The sequence below is a fragment of the Podarcis filfolensis genome (assembly GCF_964270895.1).
Source record: "Podarcis filfolensis genome assembly, chromosome: 4".
Classification (NCBI taxonomy): domain Eukaryota; kingdom Metazoa; phylum Chordata; class Lepidosauria; order Squamata; family Lacertidae; genus Podarcis; species Podarcis filfolensis.
This window is the reverse complement of record NC_139607.1, coordinates 48,250,754-48,262,964: the sequence shown is the minus strand read 5'-3', so window position 1 is coordinate 48,262,964 and position 12,211 is coordinate 48,250,754. Positions and strand designations below refer to the sequence as shown.

The window sequence follows — 12,211 nt, the reverse complement described above, 5'->3', positions numbered from 1 at the left end:
TGGCATGATTCTCCCCCCTAACTTTTAGTAAGCTATTGTTATAGCTACTGCAATGTTCAACTACTCCTAGTGCAATGTCATCATTGTGAACATTGCTATTCTGATTTTCATTTAAAAGAGTTATCTGAACAACAGACTCATACTTCTGGATGCCAGATTCTTGTAACTGAGTGGGGCTTTTTATGAGAATATATACCTTTGTTGGACTAGATGTTCTTTTCCTCTTGGCTGGACTGGACAGGTCATCTACATGGCTAGAAGGAATCATGTGTAGTGGCAATTGCTGTGAAATAGGTGTTTGACTGAGGCCTAGTACAGGTTCAGTATTTTGATGAGGTTTACAAGCCTAGGAATCAAAGGAGGAAGAAAAAAATATGGTTCTATACATTTTTAAATGTTCCTTAAGCTACATATCTTTTACCAGCTGCACATTTTAATAAGGGCTGTGTGACTATGCTGATCTCATTTATTGAAAACCAATTTCCATAGCATCAAAGGAGCAATGTGTACCTTTCATGGGGGTGTTTTTAAAACAAAAGTCTGCCGCAATTTCTATGTGGGATGAAATCTTTCTGATAATCATGAAAATCCACAAAGGTTCTAAATTGGTTCCCCCATATTTCCTCCAAATCACAGGGAGTCTATTCTTAATCTCCCTTTGCTAATTAGTCTTGTTACCACTGAAAACTAGCCCTGTGCTACAGCAAAATACGCTTGACTACTACAGATTGATTGAAAAGAACCCTTAAAAAGCTGGGCACCTGCAGAACATAACCCAACTTCTCACCTGCTGTGCTGTGTTCATGGCACCCTGCCTGGAGGTAAGCTCTGCGGGGATTGGTAGGCTCCATGCCTCCTCAATACTAGGAAGTAATTTAGTTTTATTCTGTAGACTACCTTGTGGTAGGTTACACAACTGAGCCTAGGAAAAATTATGTAAAAAGTAAATTTAACACACGCCTAATTTAGTAAGATCAAGTCCATGAAATCTTCCTAAATTCTGTATTCTACTGTGTCTTAGAAAGAATACATTTTAGTTCTGGGGTTTCAGAGAAGTGCTAAGGATAAAGAGGGTAACCAGAATATAAACCTTTGTGAGAATCAGAACAAAGTTGAGCTCTGATTTCAGAGGTCTCATTAGCGCTTTGGTTCTGAAACTGCAAACAAGAGCAAAGGATAGTGTGTGTATTCTCACTAAATGCTATGATAACTTAAAATGTAGACAACACAAAATATGCATAAATTATATCAAGGTAGAAAAAAATACTTAAGAGAGGCCCACTTAAAATGAGAAATTAAATGAAACTGCAAGCTATGATATGTTTAGAATGTATATGGAAACAGATCACACAATTCACAAAACAATCACGTATTATATTGTGTCCTTAGTTTTTTTCATTCCTTCTCCCTACCCAGGTCAGTTAAATGTGTCCCTCTTCTTAGACCCAAATTTTTACCTGTAAATACTTTATCCGTGCTGCAAGTGCAGAGGTATTACTACAATTTTTGCTTCTGGTTGCATTTAAGTAGCATTTAATGGCATCCTGAGACTGGTTGCAGGACTCATAGAGGGTGCCAAGGTCCATCCAGGCTGCAGCATGACCGTGGTCCAGCTGTACAGCACAGATATAGGCCTGTAATGCATCCATAGGCTGATTCTGCTGCTGGTACAGCACACTGAAGAGAAAGATGAATACAATTATCAATTTTAGAATACAACTATCAATTTTAGATGACAAATATCACACCCAGCCCTTCGGTGTGTCTCAGTATACTAACCAAGCTCTTCTAGATAATAATAAATAAAAGACAAGTGCATGTTTCACATTTGGAAAATCCAGTAATACAGCTTTATAAATTGTATGATTTTTGGAAAATCCAGAAATTGTTCTGGAACCATCTTCCTGAACACAATAGCTGCAAAACCTTAATTTGCTACAATGGAATGGGTGGAAGCCACTCCAAAAAACTTATTTTAAACTGTGAATTATACAACTGTAATCCTTAGTCAATTACATCTAAAAATAAGTTTTAGTGCTAGCTTTTAAGAGTACATACTACACATTATATCTAGCAATAAGGAAAAATTAATAACTTTGTATTACTGTTATAATATCACTGGGGGCTTAAAGTTGTACTGCTCAAACACATGACTTTATTATGAGAGGGGAATGTAGTTACTTACCCTATAGAACACCATGTGTCTGCACTTGCTTCTGATTTATCAATAGACTGCCTATAAGATATAAAGGCATCCTGAACTTTCCCAATACTTGAATAGCACCTGCGGGGAAAGAAAATGTGTATTTATCAATCTACATATCTGAGAACAATTTGGCAAAAGTTTGCCTTTAATATCAGTGGTTAACCTACATATTGCAAAAGCCTGCTGTCTCAATACGTATACATTATACTTAATATATTTAAACGAACTCCATTGGAATGTTCCATCTACTAAAGAACATTGTGAAAATGAAAGTAGCAAACTATCAATTTCAGGACAACCGAAACTGGGTCACTTCATGAAATACAAAAAGATTATCTTATTTATTTGTTCTCTAAATAGAAATTTAGTAAGTAAGCAAGTAAATAAATAAAGTGGGGTATTTTTTTGTTACTATGTTATATGCTGTGTTTATGTATTTTTCATATTGTAAACTGTCCTGTGATCCTTGGATAAATAATAAAATAAAATAATAAATAAACTACGTTTACAGTTTCATCTGTGATATGCTATAGTCTGAAAACATACATGGATTTTGATATATGGGTCCCTGTCTTCAAATAAACAGCCTATTAGAACAGAGTAATTTTTAATATTAAATAAAAGGAAGTGACATGAAAATGCCAGGGATTGATAAATTCTAGAATAATATTTACTAAAGTAGAATAGACTTTGCCATAATAGTTTATTTTTATCTAACAGTGTTCTTTCCAATGTAAGCACCCATGTTTTTTCAACAATAGTGCCTATACAAAATTAGCCATTCTGATTTATTTTTTCAGTTGCTGAGATAGTGTAAAAATACCATCTTCAAATATCAGGCAAGGTAAAGAACCCCTGGACGGTTAAGCATGTATGCTGGTATGCTTTCGAACTGCTAGACTGGCAGGAGCTGGAACAGAGCAATGGGAGCTCACCCTGTTGCGCAGACTCAAACTGCCAACCTTCTGATCAGCAAGCCAAAGAGGCTCAGTGGTTTAGACCACAGCACCACCCGCTCCCTTCTTCAAGTATTAACAGCATACAACACAGGAAGAAGCAGGCATTATACAACACAGGAAGATGTGGTGAGGATAGAACAGGTCTGTCAAACCAACACAGCTCACTAACTACACGCTGTGGCCTCAGCCCAGTATATCTGAAGGAGCATCTCCACCCCCATCGTTCAACCCGGAGACTGAGGTCCAGCTCTGAGGGCCTTCTGGCGGTTCCCTCACTGCAAGAAGCGAAGTTACAGGGAACCAGGCAGAGGGCCTTCTCAGTAGTGGCACCCGCCCTGTGGAACACCCTCCCATCAGATGTCAAGGAAATAAACAACAGTCTGAGTTTTAGAAGACATCTGAAGTTTAGGGAAGTTTTTAATGTTTGATGTTTTATTGTATTTTTAATATTTTGTTGGAAGCCGCTCAGCGGCTGGGGAAACCCAGTCAGATGGGCAGGGTATAAGTGATGATGATGATGATGATGATGATGATGGTGGTGATGCAAGGTGCTTTGACATCCCCTTTGTTTTCTGCATTCTCAAGCAGGGAGCAAAAACAGTCTTATCAAGCTGGGAATTGTGTTACCTAGCGTTAATGTTGAGCTATGTATGGCTTGGTATCTTTACAGTTGTAAAGGACTGGGTTAGAACATAAAGAGGATACTAACAACATCACTTTGGGTAGATTACAAAGAACACAAACGTCTTATCGCCAAATAATGATCTAAATAATGGTTTTGCTTAAGTTATTTTGCTATACTTATAATGAACAATGTCATACATGCTACAAAGGCTAAATTATCCCAGCAATGACACATTTCCCCCCAAAATAATTAACCTCAGATAAAGTACTAGCTCTGTGGTATTCATACTAAGATTAAATCAGACATTTGTTCTTTCAGTGTATGCATGTGTTAATATCGCAGACTTTCAAAATGTATTTAAATGGTATACCACCCATTTTTACCTTCCAAGGAAATACCAGGACTGCCCAGAATTGGGATCTGCCTCTAGAGACTTCTGGAGACACTGAATAGCATAGTTTTCCTTGGTGGCTTTATCTCCTAACTGATCCACTGTGTGATGCATCCACCCTAAAAAAAGAATATATACATATACATGGCTATTTGTATTTCAGTAGGGATGTTATTGCTACTCACTGGCCTGACATCAACTCATGTTGTCCAAACAAGAAGTTGTGGTTAATTTTTTAATTAATTTTAAACAATTTATACTACTTAATTACAATCATCTCCAAGAGGAGACTCAATACAATGAAATTAAAAATTATTTATGGCTATAAAATCAGAATTCAATTAAAAGCCTGCAGGAAGAAAGCAAAGTATTCAGTAGGCACCAGATATTCATTCAGCAGGAAGGGAGCCTCTCTAACCTTAACTGTTAACTATAGTTTGAAACAAGCCACTGTTTTGAACAAATCAGTCACATTAATATTAACCCTAGTTTGTTGGTTCGGATGACACAAGTTGTGGTTCAGCAAAGAAGCAAAATCTTCCAAACTATTCCAAGCAGCTGTACCAGAGAAGAAGGTGAGGGGGAACATCAAAGCTTAAGGCTCAGTGTGGCTCACTTTAGTCGTGCTAAGCTATGGTTTAGCACAAGGATTGGAAACCTGCAACCTTCCAGATGTTGTTGCATTCCAACTCCCACCAGTCCCAGACACAATACCCAGTGGTCAGGGATGATGGGAACTATAGTTCAAAAACATCTGGAAGGCTGCAGGTTCCCCAATTTTGGTTGAACATGACTTGCTAATGCAGTCATTGAGTGCCTACTGCATGGTTTTTAGAATTTATAAATCACATAGAATAACTTTTGTAAGCAGAGCAAACAAAAAACCCCACAGGTGCACAACCTATTCTTGAAGTTAAGCCGCTATACACATCTAGTCAGGAGAGAAAAAAACATGTACTTGCTTATAGCTCAACACACAATATTGTAAAAGAACACTCTTGTAAAGACCTATATTGAATCAACCAAGCCAAAAGTTCAGCCCTATAATCTGCCTCTTAACCATGGTTACGAACTTAAAATTTGAGTATTAGGAACACTAGGAATATTAGGCTTCAATGGCTGGTGGCTCCTCCTCCTGATGCCACTACTGGTGGGAAGCTGCTTTGACTCTCCTTCCCCTTTGAGGCCAGAGGAGGAGGAGGAGCCAGCCACTGGAACCAGGACACACTTGGCTTCTGTACTTTCTGAATCCCCCATACCAAAAATGTTTGGGGGCCCAAAAGGGCTCAGGCCCCAGGAGTTGGCACCCCTGTGGCTAGCATTGAAAAGCAGTACAGCTAGAATTTTTAAGTAAGCAATTATATATTTCCAAACAGAATTTGCTACTGTCCAGTTCTACCTCCTACTTAGTGAAATCCTTGAAGTCAAAGTATAACCTCTGCTGAGTGTAGCAGCTTTTCATATAATGGTCAGGTACAATATTCCCATAGAAGAGATAACAAACTGGGCAAACTGAAGCACTTTTGGCCTTTGTTAAGGCTGTCAGATAAGGAAAGGAATGTTTGTGTACATAATATCTGACAAATGGCTCTGAATTTGACCTATAGCCCACCAGACATATACAGCAACATTTTATTGCAGGTGCCATTTGTTTTAATCTGTTAGCATCTGAACTAAAAAGGAACTCCTATATTTAATTCTAGGCAACTAGCAGCTAGAGGTAAACAGTAGCTAAAGGTAACTAAAGATAATCAATACTTAATGAAGGAAATATGAAGTATCTCAAATATTAACACGCAAACAAACAGCAATTACAGCAGTGTCAAAATACGTCTAACCAACTTTAAACGCAGTAAGACCTGCATAAGACCTGGACTCATTAAATCAATCCATTTCAACAGAGAAGTTAATTTTCATTATTAGTCTCTGTGTAAAAGTATAAACTCTTATAGAAGAAAATCTTTTGAAAATACATGTTAAGGTTACTTTAGGAAACTAAAAGATTCATCCTGTATCATCTTTTGCAACTGGAGTCATATCTGAACTGCACCTCTGAGCTTAAGGACTCAGCAACAAAGTTCCATGCCACCCTATAGCCAGCAAATAGTTGTAGAAAATTGTGTACAATAATTCCTTTTCCCTCACATACCCAACTTCTTTTACATACCTAACTGCTGTAACACAGCTGCTTTCACTTGTGCAGGGAGATTTTCGGTCTGCAAAAGTTGTTCATATTCCTTCTTTGCCAAGTGATATTTTCTCTAAAAAGGAGCAAAGCATATTTATAAATGCTGGATTTTTTCACTGATAATCTGGATTGGTATTATAGTCAAAAACAAGAACATAAGTGAATTTTAATAACAATTAACACACAGCCGTAGAATACTGTTTTCACTGATAAATAAAACATCAACACAAGTATGATGAATAGTAGCTGCTGAACATATTACTCTCGTGAGTGGCTGATCTATTAGCTATGATTTTGATAAAGGTGACCCTTTATCCCTATTTTACTACATTAAGAAGGTTCTACTGTGTTAGTGTTGGTGGTATCTGATGTTTAAGATGCCCATAAGTGACTCCAAAATGGGGAAAAGCTATTGATCTGGGTTGATAAAGAATCAAAGCAAACTGACAAGAGCAACTAAATGCTGCACATTAAATAGGATATCATAGCTAATGATATTTGGTTCTACTATTAGCTAATTAAGTAATCTTCAAATCTTGTCTCTTATCTGTTAGTGCTGATGGGGAGAGAAGATATATTTCATGACACAAACAAAATCCCTCAACTGAGAAAATGTCCCTTTTTATGCTTTCTGCCATCGTTTCTTCTATCTGCTACTTCTTTTAGACCATCTCCCCACCTGGTTAAAGTGCCTTTCGCCTTCCCAAATTGAGTCCAGGCAATCAGAAATTACAAAATGATTGTGAAGGTATATAACGAAACAGATATGCTGATGTAGGGATGTTACTAAAGGCAAACAAGGTTCACCCAGAGTAAGGGCAATGCTTCCTGAGTAGGTGAACTTTTCTATCTCATTTCAAAAACCACTGATGGGAGTAGCTTCTCAATTCTGACAAATATGTTTGCTAAATCACATTCATTCAAGCTTAAGTCTTCTTGCTATATGGCATAGTTTTCCTTCACCACATTTAATAACAAAAAAGTATTATACACTTACCTGGGTTTCATATAAATGGGCAACGTGAAACCGAACTGTAAAAGGGAAATTCAAGAGAATTAAGTACTGTAGTATATATGTATACACATCTGTTGGAACTTTTGTGTATTTGTGAGTGGATGCTGAATGATAAATCAGGGTAGAAGAGAGTCTACACAGGAGCTAGAGACTCAATTTTTAAAATTTATTTTATTTATTAGATTTGTGTACTGCCCTATACCCATAGATCTCAGGACAAGTCACAACATATTTTTTTAGTTTTGTGAAACTAGACTTGATGCTAAATGTATCACTATCAACCACATCATTTGGCAGAAAGATGGCAGGCATGGGAAGCTGGGTATGGGGAAGTTTAACCCTTTCCCTCCTAGGCGTAGTCCCAATAAAAATCACGCAACCCCCATCTGCTATTAGGCCCAGAAGGAATGTTTCCATTAGCACAGGGACTTCCCTTCCATGAATAACAACAGGTGCTGGGGTACAATTTCCTAGTGGGGAGGAAAAGCCTCTCCTCCCTGTGCACCGTAGTCTTTACAAGCCGCCATCCCCATTTTCTTTTTCAATGTCATTAAGTTTTGAAAAATGAGCAACGTTCACAGATTCTTCAGAAACATCTGGTGGTCCTAAACTAAAATCCTGCCCCGACTCGAAGCTGTTGTCTATGGTACAACACTGGTCATTTCCCAAAACATCGGGATACAGAGTGAAATCAGATAAATTTATCAAGCTAATAGTGGTAATAGTAGTAGTAATAATAATCCAAGGAGCTACTAATGGAAATATTTGTGCTTGGACTTAATCTCTCAGTCTCACAATATAGCCTGCATAATAAATGCAAATACATACATTCCTGAATGTCAGATATTTGTGAGTATACATAACTATAAATCACAACAGCTTTAAGACAAATAGGTAACTTTTCCTGGAAAAAACACTACAGATTCTGAATTTAATCCTAATAAAGAATTATTTTCCTCCCTGTCATATTTCAGTCATTTTTTTCTCCACTGTTGTTAACACTCTTTTTCATGAACCAAAATGAGTATTGTGGCATCTTGAAGACTAACAAATTAATTATGGCATAAGCTTTTGAAGAGACTGATTTTAGTCTAACAACCTGGAATCTGTATCCACCATTTGAGAGCCAACAATATAGACTTAAAGAGTAACATGAGAAAAAAAGACGTGTTCCCTACTCTGGGGAGAATATAATCTAAATCTTGACAGTAAGGGAGACAAAAGGAAAGAGAGCAAAGAACAGAGAAGGAAAAACATCTGCCTGAAAAAGCACAATAAACATGTTTTAAAAGAAATTGGAAAGATAATAGTATGAAGAGATTGAGTTGAGAAGATGTGGTCTGTGATAAGAAGGAAGACGAGGAGAAAATGAGCAAAGACAGTAAAAATCTGCAGAGGTGACGAATATCATATATTAAATCTGAAATAACCAGCCAAATCTCTCTACAGAGCTCTAATTACTTTGTCATATGGTATAGTGAATCTAATGTTTAGTAGAAGAAAATAAAAAACCCTACCGGAAAAGCCTAACATAGCCTTGAACCCAAACAATTGTAAACAAAGCACACAATCAAAAACAGCAGTTCTAACTCTGTAAACACCAATTTGACTTTCCATTGGACAGTTTAGGGCAGAGCTTACCAAGCTTTTAATGTTGGTGACATACTTTTTAGACATGCATCATTTCACAACATAGTAATTCAGTTTTACTAGCAAACTGGAGATTAAACTAACCCCTTTCCAGGCCTGGGAGGAACGTGGTGAACGTTCGCGTGATGCAACAACACACTTTTGCAGTGGCTTTCAACCAGTATGCTGTGGCACTCTGGGGTGCCTTGAATGATGGTCAGGGGTGCCGCGGGCAACCCTGGCCTCTGTCCCTATTTCCTTTCCTCCCTCCTCTGATGCCCTCTTGCATCTCTGCCTCCCAAAGGCTTGCACAGCTGTTTGTTGAAGTAGCTCTGGCTACAAGCTACCCAGGCAAATGGTGCCTCTGGGGCTGGCCAAGGGGTGCTTCCCAAGCCCCTGTGGGGCAGTGTGAGAAGGAACTTCTCTTTGGGGCGGCAGCTGCAAATGCCTGGGGGACTGCCAAGGAGAGGAGAGATGAGAGGAGAGGAGGATGAGGATACACTCCACCAGAGAGGGTTTTCAAAAAAAGGGTGAGAGGCTGCCAGCTCTGCAGACAAGGGGTGACATAACTGGGCTCCTGAGCCCCACTGGGGTGCCACAGAAGGAATGTGCAGTGGTACCTTGGGTTACAGACGCTTCAGGCTACAGACGCTTCAGGTTACAGACTCCTCTAACCCAGAAATATTACCTCGGGTTAAGAACTTTGCTTCAGGATAAGAACAGAAATCGTGTGACGGCAGCGCAGCGGCAGCAGGAGGCCCCATTAGCTAAAGTGGTACCTCAGGTTAAGAACAGTTTCAGGTTAAGAACGGACCTCCAGAACGAATTAAGTTCTTAACCCAAGGTACCACTGTAGTTGGGTCAAGGAAGCCATGGACTCAAAAAGGTTGAAAACCTCTGCACTAACATCTTGTGACACAAGTTTGGAAAGCTCTGGTCTAAGGAAAAGATTATCTAGACAAATATGAAACAGTAACTAATTTCAAGCGTAATGGGGGAATCTAGTTGTTTTCCATGAGAAGTTTGCCTTCAAAAAAGAAAAGCCTGAAACTCTCCAACATGTTACAAAGAAACAGTTTTGTATTTAAACATACACCTACTTAAACCATTTAATATTTTAAGCATTCATTTTAGTTGTTTGCTGATAGTGATGCATTATTATTGTCAAAAGAAAATAATAAGTAGCTCCAGTGCACTAAATGCTACATGCACGCACGCACGTGCGCGCGCGCACACACACACACACAGAGAGAGAGTTCTCCTTAGACTGATAAGACAGCAGTGAAGTAGGAAAATGGATTAATCATGACACTAGGGTGATATAGACATAAATCTAAAAAGTTACTAATACCACAGATAAATTAAACTACTTACTTTCAGCATTGGACAAAGTGCAAGGGTTGCAGTCAACCAAAGCTAACTGAAAATGCTGTAAAAGAGAACAGAAAAATAAATGTTTTTCCCCCTGTAAAAAGCTAAAGAAATATTTGGTAGATATTCACTTTATATAGATTCAGTAGAAGATAAAATGATGCAAGCAATACGTGCAGGAAAATGTTAATGGCATACATCCAACCACTGAATGTTTTTATTGTATGTTACAGTGATGCACGTACAATGTATGTCAAAATCATAGGGAAACATAAAGCAAGTAAAGGTTTATGTAGACAAAGTAAAATATAAGATTCAAAGAACTAAACGTAACAAAACTCAACCAAAAAATATGTAACCATTTCATAAAAACAAAACAGCAATGCTTATAAAATATATGAAAGGTCATAAAAGAATTCAACTGTTACCAGGAAAATGCTACAGTCAATGTTTGTTTTCAGGGGGGGGAAATTAATCATTTCATTATTTTTATACCCCACCCTTCCTCAAATTAGGAATATAGGGCAATTAACAACTAACTAGGCAAAACCAGGCAAAATAATGAAACTATCATAAAAACTATCATAATAAACTGCACTCGAGCTTACTAAAGTTGCAAGAAAGGAGATTCCAACTAAACATCTGGGAAAACTTTCTGACAGTAAGAGCTGTTTAACAGTGGAACAGGTCTCCCTTGGGAGGCGGTAGACTCTCCTTCCTTGCAGGTTTTTAAGCAGAGGCTGGATGACCATCTGTCTCGGATGCTTTAGCTGAGATTCCTGCATTGCAGGGGGTTGGACTAGATGACCCTAGCAGTCCCACTCAACTCTAAAATTCTATTATTCTAACTCAAAAATTACAATCAACAACAACAACAATTTTTTATTTATACCCTGCCCATCTGGCTGGGTTTCTCCAGCCACTCTGGGCGGCTTCCAACAAAATATTAAAATACAATAGTCCTTCAGATATTAAAAGCTTCTCTAAACAGGGCTGCCTTCACATATGTCCTAAAAGTCTGGCAGTTGTTTTTTCCTTTGACATCTGGTAGCGGGCACCACTACTGAGAAGGCCCTCTGCCTGGTAGCACTAATTATCCAACAAATATCAAATTCAGCTCAGATCCAAAACACTAGAGAAATAAAAAATGTATTTAACCATTACCAAAATGTTTCTATTTTGAATGCCAGCTAGATTACAAGCAGCAAGCACCATCCTACTAACCACTCCAACAGACGGGACAAGTGGGGCTTCCCCTGCTGATTATAATGCACAGTTGGATGCTACTGTGAAAGGCTCTCAGGTACTTGAGTCCCAAGTCATTTCGACTTCATATGCTAACAACAAATCCCTGAATTAGATCCGGTACCTCAGCAGCATTCAGTACAGTGCTTTGAGGTTTCAGGTGACATGATCCCTCCTTGCGGATCCCAACAACAGCTATAGCCCACTGGAGACAGAAAACTTTGATCTCTAAAGTTTTCATCATCCCTGATGGGATATCACATTTCTGAACAAAAGGTTTGCCTACTGGAGTTCTCCTATATACTCAGTAATCCAACATTAATACTGAGTTTCATGATTCTAAAAATATGGAAAAACTCCATGTACACAATGAAAAAACCCTGAGCACATATGAAACGTTTCCCTTTACAGAAGTTAATGGTAGGCCATTCATAATACACAACTGTAGATAAACTTGAGGGCCCTTTTTTATAGACACAAACATATGAAAAGCACATGAAATCATTCAAAAGTCCATATTAATTCAAAAAGTGTTATGTATTTTGCACTTATTTTTTCCTCATTAAAACATTCAGGATTTTC

At 38.2% G+C, this 12,211-nt stretch overlaps 1 protein-coding gene across 4 annotated transcripts in view; it reads right to left on the bottom strand.

Moving 5' to 3' along the window:
- KDM6A (lysine demethylase 6A) overlaps positions 1–12,211 on the bottom strand; it is a 101,743-nt gene that overhangs the window by 42,882 nt on the left and 46,650 nt on the right. For 2 of the 4 annotated variants that reach the window (XM_083612506.1, XM_083612503.1), the window contains exons 7-14: positions 10,388–10,442; positions 7,367–7,401; positions 6,349–6,442; positions 4,174–4,300; positions 2,186–2,284; positions 1,458–1,677; positions 788–922; positions 197–346 (exon numbers count right to left, since the gene is read on the bottom strand). In XM_083612506.1, the coding sequence (XP_083468632.1) occupies positions 197–346; positions 788–922; positions 1,458–1,677; positions 2,186–2,284; positions 4,174–4,300; positions 6,349–6,442; positions 7,367–7,401; positions 10,388–10,442 (915 nt within the window). The remainder of the gene's footprint in view (positions 1–196; positions 347–787; positions 923–1,457; positions 1,678–2,185; positions 2,285–4,173; positions 4,301–6,348; positions 6,443–7,366; positions 7,402–10,387; positions 10,443–12,211) is intronic. The other 2 variants (XM_083612504.1, XM_083612505.1) reach the window with 1 other exon arrangement.